The sequence below is a fragment of the Diadema setosum genome, chromosome 9, assembly GCF_964275005.1.
Source record: "Diadema setosum chromosome 9, eeDiaSeto1, whole genome shotgun sequence".
NCBI classification, from domain to species: Eukaryota; Metazoa; Echinodermata; class Echinoidea; order Diadematoida; family Diadematidae; genus Diadema; species Diadema setosum.
This window is the reverse complement of record NC_092693.1, coordinates 1913993-1939469: the sequence shown is the minus strand read 5'-3', so window position 1 is coordinate 1939469 and position 25477 is coordinate 1913993. Positions and strand designations below refer to the sequence as shown.

Below are 25477 nucleotides of genomic sequence, written 5' to 3'. Positions count from 1 at the left end.
TATCAAAAGTGTTAACATTAACATTTGAGTGATTACTATAGGTTAAAATTGATGGCTTTTTTTCACAAAACTGCCTCTTCATGAAGTTATATTAACATTTGCACTTCAGTGTTAGTTTTCTTTTTTTTTTTCAGATGGCTTATAGTCTCAAACTATTTGAGACTTTGAAAGTGAGAGTGAAAAGCAAAAAAACTCTTGGCAAAGTGATGCCAATTAAGAAGTTTGAAACTATTGTAAAGAAAATGGAAACTTGTGAAACAATCTCTATTCCTTTTGTGAGCAAAAGTCCATTTCTGAAGCCTATTGAACGGGTCAAGCAGCCTTTTAGCTTAGTGTAAACAGAGAGAATTAAGTAAAGGTAATCCCATCGAATGGCTGCCTTGAACAGACTTATATCTCATATTTCATACCTGTCTTTAGTAATTTGCCATTGTTTATTTTGATTTTGGAATAAACACGTCTATAAATGTGTAAATCTATGACTGGTTTTTAGATTGGAACACAGTTTTAGTATAACCAGTTGAGGACGAGCTGATTTTGTTTTTTGACTGTTTTATACAACAGTCAAAATTTATGAATTGGAACAAAATAAGAAAGAATTTTAAAGTCTATAGCATTCCTCTTCTTGTAAATTGAGATTTTAGTCTTAATCATAATTATATACAAGATGTCAATGTGTCCCACAGCTGTTTATGCATTCATACTGTATTTGTATAATATAATAATCCACTATTAACATGTATTATTGTTATTATCTCCGCCAAGGGGGAGGTTATGTTTTCGTTACCGTTGGTTTGTTTGTTAGTTAGTTTTTTAGTTCGTTTGTCAATGTGCAAAATAACTCAAAAAGTAGTTAACGGATTGAGATGAAACTTGCAGGAAAGGTTTAGAATGACACAAGTAACAAACCATTAACTTTTGGTAGTAATCTGAGAATTTTGGGGGAATTCATGAAGGATTTTTGATATTTTGGCAGGTAGGGTCAATGAACTTGGGAGTTCAGGCTGCGCATATTTGAAGTTTCTGCTAGGGCGAGGCGCACAGTGCAGCTGAGGGTTTATGACGTAACAAAGGCTTCTATATTGGGAAATCGGGCGGCTTTCAGCACACAATGCAGTACGTATGGGTGGAAATCACTGATCTCTGGGGAAGAACAAGATCAGTGTGGGTGGAAATGGGCTGCATGCTTGGCGGAGGTCTGCGCTCTCAGAGTTCTTCTCTAGTTATTAATGTTATTATCATTATTATCATTATTATTATCATTATTATTATTATTATTATTATTATTATTATTATTATTAATGTTATTATTATCATTATTATTATTATTATTATTGTTATTATTATTATCATCATTACTATTATTGTTATTGTCATTATTATCATTATATTATTATTATTATTATCATTATTATTATTATCATTATTATTATCATTATTATTATTATTATTATTATTATCATTATTATTATCATTATTATTATTATTATTATTATTATTATTATTATTATTATCATTATTATTATTATCATTATTATTATTATTATTATTATTATCATCATTATTATTATTATCATCATTGACAGTAGCAAGAACAATAATGCAGACTGGTGATGATCCAAGAAAAAGCCAAATCACATTTTGATTTTTTTTTTCTTTTTGAAGACAAATTCCATCCAGATATTGATACAACTGGCCTACACAAAATAATTCTCATGATCAGTCCCCTTAAAGATTATCTCAAAATAGCAACAAACAAACAAACACTGCTGGATTCATACCTGCACACCTAGTGATCATTGCTTTAGCTGTATGCAAACAGGCAACAGACAACTTTTTCTTTTCTTCAAATGCTGAGAGAGTTTGTGAAATTCATATGCTGCCCTCTACTGATGGAAGCTCATGAACGTGGGATGTCACAAAACTGCAAAATAAAAGGAATACATATATGTACTGAACAAAAATGTAATCACAACATTGTATTTTGTATGATTACCATGGGTAGTACAAATTCTCTTTACTTGTTACTAATCAAGGCTGATATCATTCTCCATGCCTTCTTAGTTCGCCAGGTCAATTGGTCTTTTGATGTCACAAATGCATAAAAAATTTGTGAAATCCTTATGAAATTAAAGTTATTGATCTGTTGGGAATCACATATTATTGTAGAGGTCCCACCTAAAAAGACTGGCACATGGAACTTACCACCACTTTAAAAATTCAAAACTTTTGAACAAATTGCATAATATATGTTATATGCCTCTGATTTTTCACTGGTATTTTCAATAATTTCTTGCATTCACTAAACCTTGCATAAAAGTCGACATGCATGGACCAGTGAAGCTCTGTTGATTGTACAGCTGACTTTTTTATTCCCCTCCACTTTCACAATTTGTTGACTTATGCCATGCAGACTTACTTGATGTTTTATTGTGTGTATTCTGGAAATTTTCCCTGTAACAAACAGGGAAAATTAACCCATTGAGGACGGACTGATTTTTTTTCCCCCATAGACACCTGTCCGAGTATATTCGGGACTCGACCGCAATGGGTTAAGGTTCAAATGTCAAATTTAGCATACACACACATGCATCTACTCACTAAGACTAACAAACTTGCACACACACACACACACACATACATACACACACACACACACACCATGGGCGTAAATCCCGGGGGGATGGGGGGGATATATCCCCCCCTGAAATGGAGGAGGGGGGGATGGCCTGTACAATCATCCCCCCCTGAATTTTGAGGGGAAAAAATGGAGGAAGCAGAAATGTGATTGTATCAATTTTGGCATATTGCATGACGTTTGTACGGCCGGCCTTCAAACATGTAAAAGAGCTGAACAGTATTCTATCTTGTAGGAAAATGTATACATAATTTTCTTAAGCGCTCGCTCGCTTCGCTCGCTCGCGAAGAAAGTAACATTGACATACACTGTAAGGTATGGCTCAGACGTTGACAACGTCAATATAATATAGGCCTACATGTAGGCCTAAACATGCTATGACGCGAGTAACTGGGGACCATCTGCAAAATATGTACGAAAACAAACAAACAAACAATAACAAAAACTATATCGCCATAATTGAACCTCCTCCATTTCCTGAATCATTCCTGAGAAACGACAGTGACTAATGACTCAGTCCGGATACATTATCATCTATGGGCATACCCAGGGAAGATCAGGGGCGTCGAATCTATGGGGGGGGGGGGGCAAAGGGGCATTTGTTTTAGGCAGACAAATAATTTATCCCCAAGCAATTCCCGAGATGAGGACAACTCTCGAACATTCTTAATGGAAAATTGTCGAAAAATCGCCAGAACTCTGCACCAAATCGTTGTATTGCAATCATAAACATGCAAAATCTCCGCTATACAGGATCCCTTTCGATAAACTTTGTACAATTTTGACATTGACGTACATTTCCCTAATTTATCAAAGAATGTGCAGCAGATCTTTCACTTAACAAAAGCACCCTCATATGCAGAGGCGTCGATGAGGGGGGGGGGGATGGTTCCCCGATAAAGTGGGACGAACAAAAGCGAAAAATATAGCTACCAACGGCAGTTTTTGGAGTGTAAAATGTCAAAATTTTCAAGCTCGCTCGCTCCGCTCGCTCGCATTTAACCGCTATGCCATTCTCCTGATGTTGCTGATAGTGACTAACAGCAGTTGCGCCCAGTGCGCCCCCCCCCCTTAATTTCCAAAGCGAAAAATTTATCTACAAACGGCAGTTTGGGGACTGTAAAATGTCAAAACTTTCTAGCTCGCTCGCTTCGCTCGCTCGCATTTAATCATTATTCCATTTTCCTGAGGTTGCTGCCAGTATAATTGCCAGCAGTTTTCGCCCGATGCGCCCCCTTCATTTTCATAGCGAAAAATATAGCTACAAACGGCAGTTTTGGGATCGTAAAAGTGATGTCAAAATTTTCAAGCTCGCTCTCTTCGCTCGCTCGCATTTAATCATTCCATTCTTCTGATGTTGCTGCCAGTAATTGCCAGCAGTTTTCGCCCGGTGCGCCCCCCTTAATTTCCAAAGCGAAAAATATGGCTACAAACGGCAGTTTTGGGACTGTAAAATGTCAAAATTTTCAAACTCGCTCGCTTCGCTCGCTCGCATTTAATCATTATTCCATTCTCCTGATGTTGCTGCCAGTAATTGCCAGCAGTTTTCGCCCGATGCGCCCCCTTAATTTCCAAAGCGAAAACTATAGCTACAAATGGCAGTTTTGGGACTGTAAAATGTCAAAATTTTCAAGCCTGCTCTCTTCGCTCCCTCACATTTAATCATTACTCCATTTTCCTGATGTTGCTGCCAGTAATTGCCAGCAGTTTTCGCCCGGTGCGCCCCCCGTAATTTCCAAAGCGAAAAATATAGCTACAAACGGCAGTTTTGGGACTGTAAAATGTCAAAATTTTCTGGCTCGCTCTCTTTCGCTCGCTCGCATTTAATCATTATTCCATTCTCCTGATGTTGCTGCCAGTAATTGCCAGCAGTTTTCGCCCGGTGCACCCCCCGTAATTTCCAAAGCGAAAAATATAGCTACAAACGGCAGTTTTGGGACTGTAAAATGTCAAAATTTTCTAGCTCGCTCTCTTTCGCTCGCTCGCATTTAATCATTATTCCATTCTCCTGATGTTGCTGCCAGTAATTGCCAGCAGTTTTCGCCCGGTGCGCCCCCCGTAATTTCCAAAGCGAAAAATATAGCTACAAACGGCAGTTTTGGGACTGTAAAATGTCAAAATTTTCTAGCTCGCTCTCTTTCGCTCGCTCGCATTTAATCATTATTCCATTCTCCTGATGTTGCTGCCAGTAATTGCCAGCAGTGCGCCCCCCTTAATTTCCAAAGCGAAAAATATAGCTACAAACGGCAGTTTGGGGACTGTAATAATGTCAAAATTATCTAGCTCGCTCTCTTTCGCTCGCTCGCATTTAATAATTATTCCATTCTCCTGATGTTGCTGCCAGTAATTGCCAGCAGTTTTCGCCCGGTGCGCCCCCTTAGTTTCCAAAGCGAAAAATATAGCTTCAATCGGCAGTTTTGGGACTGTAAAATGTCAACATTTTTAAGCTCGCTCGCTTCGCTCGCTCGCATTTAATCATTATTCCATTCTCCTGATGTTGCTGCCAGTAATTGCCATCAGTTTTCGCCCGGTGCGCCCCCCCCCCCTTAATTTCCAAAGCGAAAAATATAGCTACAAACGGCAGTTTGGGGACTGTAAAATATTAAAATTTTCAAGCTCGCTCGCATTTAATTGCTATGCCATTCTCCTGATGGTGCTGCCAGTAATTGCCAGCAGTTTTCGCCCGGTGCGCCCCCACCCCCTTAATTTCCAAATCGAAGAATATAGTTACAAACGACAGTTTTGAGACTGTAAAATGTCAAAATTTTCAATGCAAAAAGATTTCACCGTGGGAGGGGGAAATTCCCCTACCATACCCTCCCCCCCTCGCTTGCTTCGCTCCCTCACATAACCGCTCCTCCTAAGATCAAATCCTGTCTACGCCGGTGATAGGCCGTATTATTTAGTAGGCCTTCACAGTGTTGTCGCACAGGTGGAGCAAGAGCTGAAATACCTCGATTTAGTCATTCAATAATATATTGTGAATATTTAATTTTCTTATTGTTTTTTTCACCAAAAGTGTGCACCAGATCGCTGAATTTCAGGTCTAAAAATGCAAAATCTTCCACGTGTGGGAGAGGGATACCCCCCCCCCCCACCCTCCCCCCGTTCGGTCGTTCCGCTCCCTCTCACTGGTATTTCAAAAAAAAAAAATGTTTTCATACTCTTAAGGTCTGATTTTCCGCCAAAAGTCATCTGACAAGCAAAAAAAAAGCAACAAGAATAAAAAGTCTTCATATTTTTGCTGCCACTTTCCTCCCACTTTATATTTCATGCAAAAGAGTGGGACGTCCGATCCCTGTAAAGTGTGTGCGTGTGTGTGTGTGTGTGGGGGGGGGGGGGGCACCAAGCTTCCCCCCCCCCCCCCCTCCAAAGGCTGCGCCGGTCCGGTTATGGGCTTGTAATCGTGGTGATGGTGACCATCCCCCCCCCCCCCCACTCCTCAGTACGGATTTACGCCGTTGACACACACACACACACACACACACAGGTGAAGACCTTCATTAATACATTACTCTCCGCATAATCGGGTAGGCTCGAGCAAAACGTTTCTTACCCGATTAAGCGGTGTACCCAATTAACAGAAGAACATGTCTCATTCACAATTGACACACACAATGTGTATGTACATGCATGGTACACTGCACCAAACACCTACAATGTATGATAAACCCCCGTGCTTGCATGGCACGTTATACATACCTTACACTTAGTCAGTCATGAGCAATAATTTTCATTCTTTTTATGGACAAATATGTCTTCAGAAAACTTTGTCGTTTCACTATCGTCTCAAACACGCAGGCATTTTCTGAAATGAACACGTCTCTTTGCGTGCACTAGTCACATAGAACATCGGGTTACTTTTCGAGAAGTGACTGGGGAAAAGCATAATTATGGAGCTGGTGCATGGCCTGATATTTGTTGCAAACTTCTTGTATTGTAAATGTTTTTGCGGAACAAGAGAGAGCGCAAGTGTGTTCAACTCCTGTCTGTCTTTGCAAATGTAAATGCCGGCTACATGTGTAATGTTCGTTTGCGTGTGGCAAGTCGGTACTGGTAGGGCCTACTTGTGTTTTCATGTTTAAATACTCCCCAGATGATAGGTCTTCATTGCAAATTAGACAGAAAATGCGATTAGCCATGGAAAATTTGACATTCATGATTTCTTAAAGCATTATGTCTGCAGTAAAATGTGGATAGAAATTAGATTACAAGAAATTATTTACTCGCTTATGCGAAGAGCCAACCCGATTATCAGGTAATTTCATTGTGCATTGGAACTGATTTTGACATTACTACCCAATTAAACGGAGTACCCATTTAAGCGATACCCGATTACGTGGAGAGTACTTTACCCATCTAACATGTTATCTTTGTGTGCTAGTTTTTCACCTCTATGTGGTGGACCAAAATCTATAAACAAGCCACCGTGAATGTCCTCATGAATATATTCTTTTTCTTGTTGTAAATTCAATATTTTGTTGTGTGTCATGTATTGTTTTATGCTTAACACTAACATACAGATTAAATGAACAACAGCCCACAGGCTGACAGTGTTTTTTGTTTGTTTTTTACAGTATTGAAAACAAACATAAAAACAAACATACCTAACATTTTGTTTTAATTCTATAGCCTTCCATAGAGCCTTACATACACACAATACTTTTTCATTAAGAAAGAAAGAAAAAAAAAAAAAACACAATGAAAGAAAACACCCTAAGCTAGAAGTAAGAAATCTATTAATAATTTATGATTTTCAAGGTTGGCGAGTGTGCAACACGAGATTGACCTACATTTGAAGGCAGTCACAGAAAAACTTTCACACAGACACACTGGAGCACACCCTTCCACCTACACCAACACACGGGTCACACTAAGCACAACAAATTTTATTCACAACAATCCCAATATCAAGTATTGAAGTATAAAATACTCTTTTTTATTTTCACTCAAGTTGGAATTCGCACAGGATTACTGACGTAGAAAATTCTCACAGGTTCTGCTTCAAAACTGTCAAACCCTACTGCCATTTACAACACAGCAATTCAATATGACATATCAAATACAAAACAAAAAGATTGGAAAAACTATTTCATAACAATTGCAGAGTAGAACACAGAAGTACAGTAAACTTTGATGTGAAATAAAATGCAAGATATCTCTTATACTATAAGCATTTGTCATGCTTAAATCTGATATAAAAAAAAGCCCAATATGTATGCAAAATATGAACTCTACACTTATGCGAGTCAAAAATAAAAATAGATTGTGGCTTCTAGTACTGAAAAATACCCCTCCTAGTAATACATTAGAATAAACAGTGACCTCAATTCTGTATCATTAGCGACCCCACAGAAACATGTATATTTCATGTCAAATACAAGTGTAAAACTCAAGGATTGTATGAGATTCCATGCTCCAGTCATTCTGTCCATGAAACAGATGACGATTTTAACACAGGGCTAGTCACAGTTCGCTGAGTAGTCAAAATAACAGTTGCAGGGCTTGCCCTATTTTACCACTGCGCCCATTACCATCACTCACATATTCTACAATTTCATGTATCCTGTCTCACTTGGCTCTGACTCTTACTTGAATTTCTGGCAACCTGAATGGCTGTCGCTTTGTGTTGTTTTTATTTCACTTCAAACACTATATTCTCAGAAAGGACATTTTCCTCTTTAGAAATATGGCTCTTATCAGGGTAAACTCAGTTACGTGATACCCTAAATAGGGCTAATGCAAGCTTTTATCACATAATGAGACGAAAGTGAAAGTGCACTAAAAAGGTCTCGTCATTTACTGCAATTAAAAAAAAAAGAAAACATCAAAAGAAAACAAAAACAAAAACTCAAAATCATAAAATCCAAAGCAAACAAATCACACCTACTTTCAATTCCTATGACAAAATTAGGGACATGAACAATCATTTATCACACATGCTGCTACATTCAGCAATCAGAATTTATGAAATGTACATGCTTGATGGTTGTGAGATGGTCTTTCATCATTCTTTGATGAATGAAAAATATGTAAAAAAGACACCAAAAAAAGAGCACCAGCGGGAGAATTCTCACAGGTAAACTCCAAAATATTACAAGAAATACCAATAAATGCAAATATAGAATCTGTTCTAATAAGAAATACAAACAAGCACTACCTATGACTTGCAATGTTGGCCACCCAAGCTCTACACTCCTGAACACACGACAGTTTCACTGTGACTTGCTACAACATCAGTGTACTTCATTCTTTCATTGCAGTAAATGCACTCTGTACAATGTACATATAAAAAAGATACAATGCAGTGTAAAGCACACATATACATTTGTTCTCCAGTACTGTAAGATTTTATGTGACCAAACGAAAAAACAGTGCCGATTATTTCTTCTTCTTTTTTAAAGCATGTGCTCTTCGTCAGTGTTTATTTTGTTGTTTTGTTTTTCCTTCCATGTCTGATTGCTAAAATTTGCAGTCTCAAGCCCAGTCTTTCACATAACTGCTGCTGTACTATTTTTCTAATTCACACACGTAAACACAAACTTGTTCTACACAAATCTCTTTCCGGTCTCCACATCCATCATATATCTTGCTGTCAATCACTCCTTCTGGTTCTAATCTCTCTAATTTGCCCTCTATCTATATATTCAAGAAAACAACTGTCACATCAATAGAAGACTGTTAACTGACAACAGATAGCACTACAAATACTGTATTCAACTGTTTTGACTGCTATGATCTCCGACACTTGGCCGCTATAACACTTTGAAGTCCATCGTTACAGACAATTACAGGTAATTTCTCCAACTTTGCTGCTGATATCATGTATACTTTTTTTCTTCTGAACATTATCAAAAGATACATTGTGAATCAAATGATATCCTATCTTACTAGGAATTTGAACAGAAAGCTGTACTTTATAAGGTTGACTGAAAGTGCTTCCTAATTATAGTATGCAACTGCTACCCATCTAAAGTACATTTAAGAAAACAGGGAGTAACAGCTTTTTGTTTGCTTTTGTTTGATAAAAGGCGATGGTAGAAATGATATTCAAGGCACTCAACTCTGAAAGATATTCAGCCAAGGCTTCAAGATATAACACTCCACAAGTGCCAACTGATATCTGTTCATATATTTGACCTGAACATTTGTGCAACTCTGGATATGGCACTCTCCTTCATAGCAATTTCCCCAATTATTCACACCTATACACAAGATACAGAGTATGTCATGGTGCATACATCTGATTATACAAGGAACTGTTATTCCAATATTCATTCATTCATTTCATTTCCATTTCAAGTCATAATAACATTTCCAAAATTCAAAATACAACTGTCATGCTATATGTCTTAAGTGATGGAATAATGGGAAATACAGAGAAGGCTGTTAGAAATGATCCCTTACAAACAATAATCGTCATGTTACCTGATTCCCCCCCCCCCCCAACAAAACAAAACAAAAAAATCAAGGCTTCGTTTGAGACTTAAGCCATTGCAAGGGAAAAGTTTCAAAGCACTTGTGCTATAGTCATAATGGCTGCAATGCTAGTCACAGAGTCACAGAGCTTGTGTCTGCAGTGTAATCAAGGCTTTAGAAGAAAAAAAAAATATCCGTATAGATTCAGGTCGAGAACAAGTGAATGTCTGCTGCAAATACAGAAAGGGAGATATGATACAGACAGCATGTTAGCGCTTCCTGCAATAACCACAGTCAGCTGGAAACATGACTGAGCATGCATGTAACACTTCCTGACATATATGAAGAAAGGGAGCTACTGTTTTTATTCCCTTTTATTTTTAAAGGAAAACACTATGAAGGAATATATATTACAGAGATAATTCAACATGACATAGATTCCTGGATAATATTCAACAAATGATCAAATTAATTTTTAACAACAAAGATAATGGGCACAATTGTGACAGAGGCACTGCAATAAGATTTCTCACAACATTAAACAAAATGTGTACATAATACCCAAGCATTTATGGCCAATTGGAGTAATACTATTGTGGACAGAGACGTGTCCTCTTGCATTTTTGCAGTACTCGTCCAAAATAAAAAAGAAAATAAAAGAAAGATGCACTAAGCACCTTGGAAAAGAGAACATTTTGTGGGCAATAGATGAACGCAAGCTGACTCCTCACGCAATGCATGACAATCCGTGCAAAAATATCCTCATCTATCGTCAAAGAGATATTGGCAAAATGTAACAGTTGCCTGGTCATTTTTCTCCAACCATTGTGTCCTGATCTTTTTTTTTTTTTTAATTATGTGTCCAATATTTTCAATCCTGGCTCTCCTTAACCTCTTCACTTTTGTAGTTCATTACCGTTGTCTACTTACATGCCACAAACCAATTTCACCCTATATATGACACAAGTCAACATTGGCCTGTTCTCACACACATTTTTAATACCCGATGGTCAATTTTAGGCAACTTGTGCTGCATATCAACCAATTCCTGATGATAAAACTTTTTTGGATACATTGATACCTGTTCCTTTAAAATAATGACGTCAGTACAGTTAAAGGACGAAATCCTCCTTGCTGTGAAGTATTTAAACATCTCATTGTTTAAAAAAAAAGAAGAAGAAGAAATTGAAAATATTGCTAAATAAGAATTTCAAAAAGAGTACAGGTTGCAAAAAAAAGAAGATGATAGATTAAACACGAATAATGTAAGTTGATATATCAAGTGAAGGTAACAGCATTTGATAAGAGAAATAAGTCATGATGCTTTGGGAGCTATTCATGGAGCAAGTACAATGCAGCTGAAAGTGAAAAAAAAATAAAAATCTACATAAGTTTGATGTTTTCCTATCTGCAGCTTTTTTTTTTCTTTTTTTTTTTGGGGGGGCACATTTTCCTATCTAATGAAGATAATCCATATCCTTGTTGGGACAGCTGTTTGCTACAAATTTGTTACAAAAGATCTAGCATCCATAAACATGATGGAGCAGCTCAACACCCCTAATAAACATAACTATACAGTCACAAAAATTGAAACAAACAGGATTGCCATAAAATTCAGTCTGTATGCTAGCATCACATGGGACCTAGTGTCAGTTTTACAAACAATTTGGTAACCTGCAAAGGGAATTTTCATCAAATGGCATGGGTCACACTTGGCAATCCATAACTGAGTGGACTATTATTAGTTTGTAGTCACGAGGTTAAGGTTTACTATTTGGTCTCTGGTTTGCTCATTCTGAAATTTCTTGTCCCAATCTTTCAAGTTTGTAAAGAATCTGTATACAGCTTTGCCATCATAGAAGCCATTGAATGATAAACTGAATGCAATCGATCAGTGTCAGCTAGTTTTCTATTTTTTGATTCCCTTCTTGTTTCTGTTAAAGACAATGTCAGTAATCTTGCAAAACATTGTATCAAAATTGTTTATTCGGCATGGGGAACATTACTGATTAGCAAGATTGCTTATCTACAGTTTTCTTGTCAGCTGCAATGTGAAGTGGAAAACATGGACTTTACAGAAATAAAAAGATAACCGACCACATGTTATTCAAAACTAGTATCAGAATATGGACCAAGGATTCAGCATTTGGAAAAGGCAAATCTCAGATCTTATATGGCACATGAATACAAAGAGCCCCAAGTAAATTGCATTCACCTTCATACACTAAAATAGCACTGTCTAAAATGTGACATAACATTTGTGATTGGTGCAGAAAGTCAATGGTACATAACAGGAACTTGTTTGCATCTAAAAAGGACATAATTGTAAACATAGGTGTGTTAGTAAGTCGCATATCACTCTGCGGGAATAATAATTGAACATTCCACTGTTTAAAAATATCTTTGATTGTCAAAGCAACTCATGACTAAAATATTTCCACATATTTAGAGGAATATACCACTCATTCTGTATTTAAATCACCATTTTAAATGTTTTAATGCACTGGCGTTTGCTTGTTTGTCTTTTCGTTCAGAGTAGCAACATCTTGCACAAACACAGGGCTGCTTCAAGAAGAATTTGGAAAACCCATCCAATCTAGTAGAAAAACACATTAAAATGAATTGACATGTAACCCTACATGGCTGTACATATCCTGTATATTTACGTGAGGTTTTTGTTTCACGAATTTCTCCAGTCAGGTGCAATTCGCGAAATTAAAGACACACGAAAATAATGACTCTGATCCCGATATGAATGTGATGCACGGGTACGTATACATTTCTCTGTTCAGTACAGTACTCCACGATCACAAATTTAACCACTCGCGAGATTGTCGGGAAGTCCCGATTCCCTAAATATATGGCATATACAGTACCATCATGCTCTCCTCTCTTGGAGCAGTTAATGGTGACATACGACAGAGGAGAATTCAGTTTGAATTATTCACATTTTTGCAAATAAGGGACAGTGTTTGCAAAGCTGGGAGAGATTATAGGTGATCCTGCAATTAACGAGTCAACAAATTGACAGGAGTGATGTGCTCACTGCTGAGACAACATTCTCCTTTATCAAAGTACTGATATTTTAGTGACTGTGACTGCTGGATATCTTACTGCATGATGCAGCATTGCAGCAAGTATAAGTGCATCTGACAGACCACTCAGAATGTAGACCCACCCATGCAAGTCTGTGTGTGTGTGTGTGTTTTGCCGGAAGTCCATGAAAACTAGGGCATTGAGAAAATTGACTACAAATTGACTACAATGACTAGCCATTCTGTGATTATTATTATTTTTTTTTTCATAATTGAGTATGATTACCTGGTATGCACTTCACAGAAGTTCTTAATGAACAATCAATAGTTTACTATTTTTGTTTAGCACATCAAAAACCAGGTCAAATAGACATCAAAATGTGTTTTAAATATTACTACTTCCATAGATAGTTGCATCCCAAAATGCCCCAAGTAATGTGACTCACGTCATGCTTGCTGCTAGATAAAAGATACATTGTGAAAACACCAAAATACCTTTCTCCCTTGTTGCAGGATTCTATAATGTTTGAACACATGGTTCTGATACCAAAGACACTTTTTTAAAATGAACTTCAATTAAAAGTAGGAGGCAACAATAAGCCGGTTCGGGGTTCCAGTTTGAGCATGAACAGAAAAAGGTCATTTGTACCGAGAGACAGGTTGGTTTCAAATTCACTGAGATAAGCATCTGTAATACTACGATTATTCATGTAATCCTTATAAATTGTGCCTGCCAGTACATCCACCTGACAGCAAAGCCTGGTATTTGGCAATATGTTAATGTATTCAAAACAGCACAAGGAAATGGATGCTTCCCAATGACAAACCATTCTAGTCACTTCATCTACACAGGTTCATTCTTTGTTAGAATACGAGTTCCATAAATTGCTATGTTGGGCAAGCGACTGCATTATGTCGCTTTGAATTGAGTGAAGTGCCTAACCAAATGAGAAAAATGAAAGGTCATTTGTACCCATGTGCACATGAGCTATCTCCGAACTGGCTTATAGACAAGACTTTCAATTACAATGGTATTGAGAAAGATTCTCATTTTTAAGACTAATGGCACAATTATTATCTTTCCACATTTTCCTCAAGTTAAAAACAAGAAGGATTGCCAAAGCCCTGTTGTACTATAGAGCAAAGGCACTACACAGAAAAGAGAAAATAGCTTCAGTAGCAAGAGAAATTCAATGACCACATCAGGTTTCTTTATGACTGGAACTTTGTGAACTTCATCACTTGCAAATTGTTGTTTGTTGTCACTATGACACCCTAGCTTTTTAGTTTAGAATGGTTTCAAGTCATCACTATCGACCAGGCATAGTAATCTATGCAGGAAAGGATTCCACTTAAAATATAAACAGCCATGAAAAGTACAGTGCAGTAGCCTAATCTTTCTCTTATCTCTTGACTGAATACTCCAGAAAAGGCAAAATTTTTCTTGATAAACTTTCTTTGTTCCCATACTGCTTCCTAAAACTCAAAGACACTGGAATGATGATTGATTATGACATATTATATACCTCATATATAGAATCCTCTCATCTGATTGGTTAAAAAGGGAGTCATGAAAATAGCTGTGCCCCATTGTTGATCAAAACGACGTCATGATATACTGTGCCTGGGGCACAGTTGATTAACTGTGCCCTGTAACATGTTAAATAGGTTTGGAGACAGTCGCAACCCCGTACACATAGATCGCTCATATGTACGCACCAATGATACGGCCGCTGCGCATTCGATCAGCTTGCTGTAAAAGAGACTAGCGGTCACTGTGCCCTGTAAAATAGGTTTGGAGACAGTCGCAACCCTGCACACTGTACACATAGATGATCACTCTATGTACGCACCAATGATACGACCGCACCAACAATACGACCACGCCGGCGCTCTGTCGATCAGCATTGATTACGAGTGCTGTAAAAGAGACTAGAATCTACATTTTCGGTATATAAAACGAATAATGACTGCTTGATATTCGGGGCACAGTTAAAATTATGTAGGCCCTCGGTGATGTGAAAACCATAACCATGCCCTCAGCTTCGCTTCAGGCATAGTTACGGTTTTCACATCACCTTGGGCCCATAATTTTAACTGTGCCCCTCATAGCAGTCATTATTTGTATAACAAGAACTTCCAACCTTTCTGACTGAAAAAAAAGTAATGATTTGGCTTCTGCATAACTCTCCAGTGCAAGAGTAAATTGAGGGACATAAGGACTACATCTGTGGTGATATGTGCAATAGAAATGTGTTTTGTTTGTTGTTGTTTATTAGTAGCATTATTATTTTTTCATCTGATGAAGCCAGATTTAACAAGATGGCTTGTTACCAAATTGCTATTACTGTACTGCCCTGTAGTTGGTTTAGAAATTTGTTTCACAAAAATGTGCGCATATATTATGAAATGATAATACAAGCCACTTCGGAATTAAATTCCTGATGTAAGATGGCTGGTGCAGGAACATTTGTAATCAAACGTTGTTACTATGGCCAATTAAAGTGTTGGGCTGCTTATACAAGACTAGGAAGGGAACATTCACAGAATATTGATAGGAATCTAATCAGTACATATAAAAGGCAATAATATCTGCAAGAGACTAACTGACAAACTCAATCAAGGTTATTCTGACGTAAGTATAAAATGTCAAGATATACTCAGGGGGGACTGTAAAGATAAATTCAATAGCTCCCTCTATTGAAATGCCAGCACTACCCTGTGCTATGCTGAGAATGTACAGAGTGCTGCTGTTTATGTGAAGGGGCCACCAGGGTATGCAGGGGGCTCCTGTGACTTTTCCCCCTCTCCCGTGGCAGCGGTCACTGTGGTGGTGGTGGTGACAGTGGTGGTGGTGGCTGCAGTGGCCCCGCCCCCATCCCGCAGGCTGTCCAGTCCACCCATGGCCATGAACTGGCGGAAGTTGAGGAAGGTGTGGACGCCGTACAAAACAAAGAGACCCCAGCCGCAGATCTGCAAGAAAAGGACAAAGCAATAGATATAAAAGATGATTGAAGGCAAGAAAAAAAAGTCCAATACAGGCAAATAGAATGAAACAGTTGGGACCGCAAGAATTGTTTTTTGTTTTTTGTTTTTTGTTATAACAATATCTTGTTACAGCGGATAAAGTAAGTAAGGAAAATAATGACAGTTTTACTGGACATATCCTTCGTTCAAATAAAATTTTGTTGTATTTGTGTTTGTCATAATAGGGTTTGATGTACTCAATTAGAAACAGTGGTATCACAAGGTATTATTCACAAGAAGCAGTAACAGTATTAATAAGGTAAGACAGGAAGCAGTAACATAATGAATACCATAATGACATTGTTTCTGCTAGTCCGACTACTGCTCTAGTAATGATCATAAACTCAAAGAGTTGACAATGTTGACAAAAAAAATCTTCAGAATCCATGCCATCATGAACTCATTACATTATGAGACGAGGTATAAGCAGCAGGATCCACACTGCACGGTAATCTACATTGTATACCTCACAGAGAAAGAGATCTGTTTCATATAAAAAACGGTTTTACCCAACTACCAGTCTCATGTATCAGTTAAAACTTGACATGCAACAAGGAAGTCAGAATTGTTTACATACATGTCAGTGAGCCATTTAATGTGGTGATGAGTGCAAAACCCCATCCTACTGTATTGCTCCAAAACATGACACAAATGTGGCCTAGTATGCAAGTGACCACAAAGAATATGAAGTCATTGAATATATATCTCTCCTTGAGGCATGTTCTCTTTTCATTATAGTTTTCTCAGGGATAATTTATTTAGTCCATAACCTCCCCACACTCTACCCTTTCAACAAATGTGACAAAACTGCACCCATTACTTTTTGAGCAATATGATAGAGAAAATTCAATACTATTAAAGTATATATTTTCGTGTGGCTACAAAATGTAATTTTTTGCGCTCGGCCGGGTAAGAAGAGTTTCGCAGATTTTTTAAGGACAAGTTCCCCCTTCATATACATGTGGATTGAGTGAATAGTAGAACACATCAGTGAAAGTTTGGGGTGAATCGGACATTCCGTTCAAAAGTTATGAATTTTTAAAGTATCTGCACAGTCACTGCTGGATGAGAAGACGACTACAGAGTATGATGTCACATGCGTACAATATAAGGAAAATATAAAGAGAATTTCACAAAATTTTACTTTTTGAAAAAAGTGCACTTTTCCTCAACTCGTCCCTGATATATGTTAACCCTAAAGGGGCCGAGCTTTTTTGGCTATGCTCAGACCGGGGGGGGCGGATTAGATCTCGGCCATCGGTGGTGCGATCGCGATGAAATTTTGCATGCGTGAGACCCGCGTCATAATCTACAAGATTGTGTTATAAGATTTTTTGAAACAATCAATTTCTAATTCTAATTAATTAATTATGCAAATTAAGCTCAAGGTGATATTTTAGCTTAATTAAAAGCATTGAGAGTCTAATTTTTGATCTGTAAATCTGTTTTAGCATATTCAACAATTGTACATCACAAAAACTTCCAAAACTCATTTCAATTCTTATGTATTTTATTGTTTTCAGAATTTCTTATGTATTTTCTTGTTTTTCAACTTTTGTTTTTTCTTTTTTTTTTCATTGGAAATTGTCACTGACCACTTTTCTACCATAATAAGCACAAAATTAATCAATGAAAGTGATTAATTGTAAAAATAATCAGGTTTTTATGCCTTTCGTGACAGAGCACTGTTTTCCATAGGAAATGTACACAAAATCACAAAATTGTGCCCGTTTTGGAGCGACATTCCGTTACAAAAATGGGCGTGGCTTCGCAAAAGTATGTGCGGACGTTGCAAATTTGGTCTCAAAAGTTGCGCGAGACTTGAACGAAGAAAGTCAAGAAGCCTCGCGATGAGGCCTTCTCGCGTTACAGAATTATAGCGCGAAACGTCGAGGGGGGGCGGATTCCGCCCCCCCCCCCCCCCGCCATTTTAGGGTTAAGGGTAATATTATTCCCCCTTGCCTTCTATTATGCAAGAAATGTGAAAATATCTTGAATTTTCTTTATATTTTCTTTATATCGTTGAACACATATGACATCACCAGCTGTAGTAGTCTTCTCATCCAGCAGTGACTAAGCAGAAACTTCAAAAATTCATAACTTTTAAATGGATTGTCCGATTTTCTTCAAACTGTTGCTGATGTGTTCTACTAATATTGCTGCATTCACTCAATCCACATGTCTATGAAGGTGAACTTGTCCTCTAATTCCGCAGAATCAAGACATCAATTACTGGAACATATGGCAAGCAAAAATATCTGCATGCTTTTATTTTTGCACTAGTTTCTGGTCGCGCAAAATGCGCAAAAATTTCCACTTTTACAGTAGACCGAGTTTACAGTTAAAATCTGAGCATGTTCAAGGGGAAAAAAAGAAGTAATTGCACACCTTCCCGTGTAACTGAGACATTAGAAAAATCTGAAGAGGTCTTCATGAAAACTACATTACAAATTCAAGAATGACCCCAGTGCATTTCAGAATTTATGAGTAAATGTGTATTCTCTCCAAGCAAAACAAAAAGCCATCCAAGCGCTTTATACATTACATACATTACTGGCTTCTGCTTGGCTGTTTTCAACAGCTCTTGTTAAATATTAATCTATGTTTTGTAGAGTCTATGGTTGTAGAGATCAGTGCAGATATTTGCAAACTGTAAGCTGGCGTGGCTTTTGACTTACTGTATACGCCATATATTTCGCGAGTCTAAAATTTCGCGAATCGGGAATTCCCGACGATTTCGCGAGTGGTTAAATTCGCGAGCATGGAGTCCGGTACTGAATGGAGAAAATGTAAACGCGTATGTAACACTTACATCCGGATCAGAGCCAATATTTTCGCGTGTCTTTGATTTCGCAAATAGCACCCAAGTTGCGAAATTCGTGAAAATAAAAACCTCGCGAAATATTCGGCGTATACAGTATTAGCTTATACCACTTACCTTGCCACTAAACTGGACTAGCCTAAGGTCTATTATATTTTGAAGGCAACTTAAAGAGTCAATGCATGAGAAGCAAGATGTTGGTATCTACTCAGATTTCTGTCATGTGTCACCCTCTTAGGAGCCTACAGAATGTCTCTCAAATACTTATCACATTATCGCATAATGGGGAAAAACCTGACTGGCTGATGAGCCCATAACATAGTGCTTCCAGCAATATATCAATAAAAAGCAATATAATGAAATAAATGATGCAGACTTACTCTTGCAACATGTATCTAGGTAATGGCTTTCCTTTCAGTTTATCCATAAGAATTTTACAATGGAAACACCATGATGAATGTTGAATTCTATATGCATGCTCATGATTGTACATGAACAACTGAAAGTAAATGTCCTGCCTTTGCTTTCTGTGGGAGGGGATTTTTTTTATTTTTATTTTATTTTATTTTTTTAATACTGGTACAGTGGCTCTTTAGCCTTGTAATATTCCCATCACACAAAGATATGTTTAAAACACGAAATGCTCTATTTCAAATGCATCAAACCCCACAATCCACCACTGGATTCTTGCAAGAAGGAAGAAATGTGGGAAGGGCCTTTGTCACGAGTCATCAGATTACATCTGAAGTTTGAAACACACACACACAAACAAACAAAAACATAAAACTGCGAGGTATAACAGGTGCACTTACACATCCAAACACCAGCTTCCCATGCTCAGAGTAAAAGTATCCCGAAAGCTGGCCAGATCGCACACTGATCAGCACGGCGGCAATGAAGTGCAGTACACACCAGGCAGCGTTGTTGATCAACTCCTGGATGAGGAAGCGGGGGAAGCAAGCATCAAACAAATATGGCAGAGTAATGTCAGAGTTGCTATCATCCCCGTACCAGTGGTCCTAGTTTTTCATCATAAGAGCACTCACTGGTAAATGATATTACCGGGTCTAGGGCAGTAACCCCCTGGGCAATTACCCCAGACCCTTCCCTTGACCCTAACCCTAAGCCCAATCCTGAATCTAATCCTAACCCTAACCAAAACTAACCCTAAACCTAACCCTAACCCTAATCTTTACTCTAACCTTTTCATTAACCAGAATTTAGCCGGGAAGTAATTGCCCTGATATGGATATTACTCTCAATATTGGTGGTAGGATATAATCAAATTATCTTTATCACTATTGTATGTAGAGGTAATTATTACTGCAGGTGACTCCCGCCACAACAAAGTTCTTGCGACCAGCAATTTTCTTTTGCTATGTCAAAATTTCAGTGTAACCAATCAGAATGTCTACTTTGTAATGAGTGCCCTGTACTATTATTATCATTATTATTATCATCACTGCTTTTATTTTTCTTTGGATATGCTGTATCTTTAAAATGTAATACTGGAAATCCAATCCATGGACGTGCAGCATAACAGAGGCAATGTCATACAAAGATTTGCTATACATTAATGAATGAGTCACATAATGTTATTATACAATTGTAGGTGCTGTTATCATTATTATCATTATGGTTATAAACTATTTCAACTATTATCATCGGCATCACTTCAACAACATCTTCATTTATGAACCATCGTGGGGTCATAAACTGGGCCTCATTTCAGCAAAACTATGTTCTGCTCACCAAGATAGTTTTCAAAGCTTACAATAAAACAAGAAAACCAAAAACAATATCAGAAGGGTGAAAATATGCACACAATATGCACCAGACTGTAAAGTAAACATGACAGCCTTCAAAATCATTCAAATTTTATAACCCACATAGGAACAGCACAAGACTTACAGTCAGGACCCAGTTGATGACGGTCACTCGTTGGGTCAGCGCAGTCACAAAGAGGACGTAGAGGATGACAGTGAAGACCCAGGCCGTCACTCCAACAAAAATGATCCAGCCTTTCCCGCTGAAGGGCCAGTAGTAGCTGGCAATGACTACCCAGTAGAGGAAGCCAACAACCTGGCATTGATAAATCCATAATTTGATAGTCAATAGATATAAATTACAAAAATCAAATGACATGTACCATCAGGTATACTGATGTTGCCTTAACTTCTGCAGTTCATAATATGAAGAGATTGATCAAAAAACAGGTGAAGCTCCATTTTTAAACATTTCAAAGTCCACTATCAGATGTAGAGGAAAAGAAAACCTTTCCAATGATACCTCATTTGTTGGATAACAGGAAATATTTTTGAAATTACGATTAGAAATATCCCATATTTTATCATTTCTTTTCCTGTGTTTTAGCAGGTTTACATGCAAATGTCCCAAATTGACAAGAATGGAGTTACCTTATTTTGCAATCAAATGCTTCATATGTAGATTACATATAATAAAATATTAATTCATTAATATCTGATTTATCACGCGAACAATGGCAAGATGTGACTTCGGTCAATGACGCGAATCTATCTTACGAAATGTTTTTGCATAAATTTCTTTATTATTATAATAATCGTATTCCCTTAGTTAATAAGAACAATCGCGCAAAAATAAAACAACCATGGATTACCAAAGGGCTAATGCGTTCTATACTCACCCGTAATCGCTTATATAAAATGTCCTTACGTAAACCAACACCACAGAACAAAGCAAAATACAGAACATATCGAAATACATTAACCACATTAATTCGGGCATCTCGAAAGCGATATTATTCAGACATATTAGAATTAAATAAGGACAGTAAAACCAAACTGTGGCGAACTATCAATGACCTTATTAAGAATAAAAACAAAGAACTCCCGACCGTTATTTCCGAAAATGACCAAGATGTTAACGACCCTGAAATCATTGCAAATTGTTTTAATAAGTTCTTTACCAACATAGGCCCCAATCTCGCCTCAACAATACTTCCAAACGCTGGAAATTTTACAGATTACCTTCCTGAAAGTAATAATAATTCTTTATTTTTTACTCCCACGAATGAAAATGAAATATTGAATATTGTTCGATCTTTTAAGTCGAGTAGATCTTGTGGCCACGATGGATTAAGTATGCACTTACTAAAACAAATAATACATTTTTTAGTAACCCCCATAGTACATATCTGTAACTTATCATTATCTACTGGGATCTTCCCAAATTCTTTAAAGATTGCGAAAGTAATCCCTATTCACAAAAAAGATGATGCGTCCCAAATAAAGAATTATCGTCCAATTTCATTATTGCCCGTCATTTCCAAAATCCTTGAAAAGATTGCACATGAACGTTTGTATAAGTTTCTGGTTGATAACCACATTTTAAATCCTAACCAATTTGGTTTTCGAAAAGGTTTTTCTACAGATTTTGCAATCATTCAAACTTGTGACAAAATTATCGATTCTATTGCGAACAAACAGCACGTGATAGGAGTTTTTATGGACCTGAGCAAGGCCTTTGATACAATAGACCATGGAATTTTATTAAAAAAGCTACATAATTATGGCATAAGAGGAATAGTTCTTTCCTGGTTCCGAGATTATTTATCCCAACGTCAGCAATACGTAGCATTTCATTCAAGTACCTCGTTTAAGTCATATATTACTTGCGGTGTACCACAGGGATCCATTTTAGGACCTCTACTTTTTCTTATATATATTAACGATATTATAAATTCCTCAACCCTTCTCACCTATGTATTATTCGCGGACGATACCAGTGTCTTCTACTCTCACAACTGTTTAAACACACTAGTGGATATACTTAATTCTGAGCTTGCAAAAATTTCTACATGGTTTAAATGCAATAAATTATCACTAAATATAGATAAAACGTGTTTCATAAACTTCAATACTTCACATTTGCAACCGATAATGCCTAATAACATTATTATTGATGGTATGCCCATTATTGGAAAAAAATCAACCAAGTTCTTAGGGGTAACCCTTGACTCCAACTTAAATTGGAATAACCACATTGATAATATAACCACATTAATATCTAAAGTCATTGGAATATTTCGGAGATTAAAATATTTTGTAACGGAAAAAGTACTCACTATGTTATACAATGCATTAATCTTACCGTATATTAATTATTGTAATGTTGTCTGGGGAAACTGTAATAAAACCAAAGTAAATGTTATTTTTCTTTTACAGAAAAAGGCAATAAGAATATGTACTAACTCACATTATTTAGAACATACTGATCCATTATTCCGTAGACTAAAAGTTCTTAAAGTTGACGATATACACAAATTTCAAACAGCAATATTTATGTTCAAATACACGCAAAATCTACTCCCACTCTTCCACAACGCATTTTCCCTTAACAGGGATGTCCATGCTTACCCCACGCGCCATCGTAATGATTTCCATTTGAATAACCCTAAACTCCTATTAGCTCAAAAATCAATTCGGCATAACGGGCCTGATATTTGGAATTCACTCCCTCTCCACATAAAACAGTGCACATCTCTCTATTCCTTTAAGGCAAATACAAAGAAATATTTCTTGGCACAATATCATACGGTACAGTAATCATTAAACATGTACCTCTTATACTCAACAACAAGGCAATATTTTGGTCCACCCCCTCTTCCCTTTCTTTTACTTTGCTGATTGACCCTTCGCCCATATTATAACATATTCAATCATTTTCTTAGAAGTGCTGACCATCAACACTTTCGCGCTTCATCACCTGCACACGCACTCACAGGCACCACTCCTGTTTACCAAGTAATTGTATAAAACTGGATTTACACGCATTTTAACATGGCCCATCCGTATTAGTGTTCAAGCACTACAATAAAAAATGGTAATTTAACTCTGGCTGTCCGTCTGTTCAAGCACGGCTTATAACGGCGGCCCTCTGCATTATATGTATATATTATATATTGTACTGTGAATCAAGTCATTATTGGCCATATAAACATGTTGTATGTTATTTCACGTTTCATTTGTCTTTATATACAAAATATGACTTACTATGTAATATGTCAATAATTTTCAGAATTGTATTTGTGTAATTGAACCTGCCTTTGTTATTTTTGTATTCTGAAAGAAAATATGAAATGCAGAAAATAAAATCTTTTCAAACAATTTCAAACAATTTCATATTTCATTAATTTCCGTAACTACTGTATTGTGGATTCAATGTTGGATTCAATACTTGGTACAAAACAGCTGGATGTAGATAAGAGACTGATTGGGGGGGGGGGGGGAGGGGGTACCCTGAAGAGACCCAGAGGTCTAGGGCTCACCAGAGCAGTGCACTTTGCTCTCGTGGCATTTCAAAATCCAGCTCCCATTTTTCCAGAAGAAGATGAAAATGTCATAATTATAGAAGAACACAAATTGAATGAGTCGGTTCGAACTTTTCATTCAATTTACATGATTCTGACCAAGCGTGTAATTTCCAAAGTACTTCAAATATTTTGTTAATGCTGCATAATCTGCTTAAACAGTCCAAATAATACCCAGTCCTCCTAATACACCAGGCATGTAATTATAATGCATTTTTTATGCAGTTTTGTGCTCGAATATGACATTTACAGAACAAATGCATGAGCGATTCCATTTTTATTGCACGAAACATGCAGGTATTATGCATGCTACTAGAGACTCGTGATACACAGCAAGATAAAGGGCAGTTCCACATGTAGGACTTTGTTTGCACTTATCTGGAGCAGCCATTGATAAGCTTAGTATTTATGACCATTTCTCCAAGGAGGCAAAGTCAGGTTGCCATGGAGACTGTTCTTTGAGGACACAATATACACGAATACATGAATCCATTGCGTACAGTTAGCATGACACAATCCTCTTCACACACCCAAGGATTAGAAGAAAAAAGAAAGAAAGAAAAAGAGCAATATAAGAGGCAAGCAGAACATGAAATAAACGACATGAAAACCCTTTATTTCCATTAAGTGGATATGATGTGACTTACATATCATTAATTTTGCTGGTACTGACATAATCTATCCACCTACACTTTGTATTCTGACTTCCAGATAGGGGAAATTAAAACAAAGAAAGTATGCTTGTACATGGTACACTGTAGATGTTTGTAGTCGAAAGATCTGATGTCAGATGGGTTAAACTAGTTTGGCATTTTCTTTGCAAGAACTTTCTGCATGTTGGAAGCGGTCTTCATGAATCTAGGTCTACACAACTGGCTGTCAGTTATCTCCCCATTTAATATGTGAACATGGCCTTATCAGACATCAGCAAATTAACTGCACGCTAGGATGCAAATAGTAATATTTGCCATGAAGATAATCATCCTTTAAAACTTGAGGGTGGCACATACATTAACGAACAAAACTGCACTGGCAATAACTGGTCTAAAATGAGATGTAGTACAGACCTAAAACATCAAGCTATTGAGCAACAATCACAGGCTATTTATTACCTGTGCTTCCAGTCTAATAACAGCTCAAGCTAAATCACACAGTGGCATCGCTGAACATTGCTTTTTTAGGTTTTC

General features: G+C 37.2%; 1 protein-coding gene across 1 annotated transcript in view; it reads right to left on the bottom strand.

Annotated features, from left to right (window-relative positions):
- Positions 1 to 15224: 15224 nt before the first annotated feature.
- Positions 15225 to 25477, bottom strand: part of LOC140232973 (MARVEL domain-containing protein 1-like) — a 37888-nt gene continuing 27635 nt past the window's right edge. The window contains exons 2-4 of the mRNA XM_072313080.1: positions 20852 to 21022; positions 19753 to 19875; positions 15225 to 16065 (exon numbers count right to left, since the gene is read on the bottom strand). Coding sequence (XP_072169181.1) covers positions 15847 to 16065; positions 19753 to 19875; positions 20852 to 21022 — 513 coding nt within the window. The 3' untranslated portion in view covers positions 15225 to 15846. The remainder of the gene's footprint in view (positions 16066 to 19752; positions 19876 to 20851; positions 21023 to 25477) is intronic.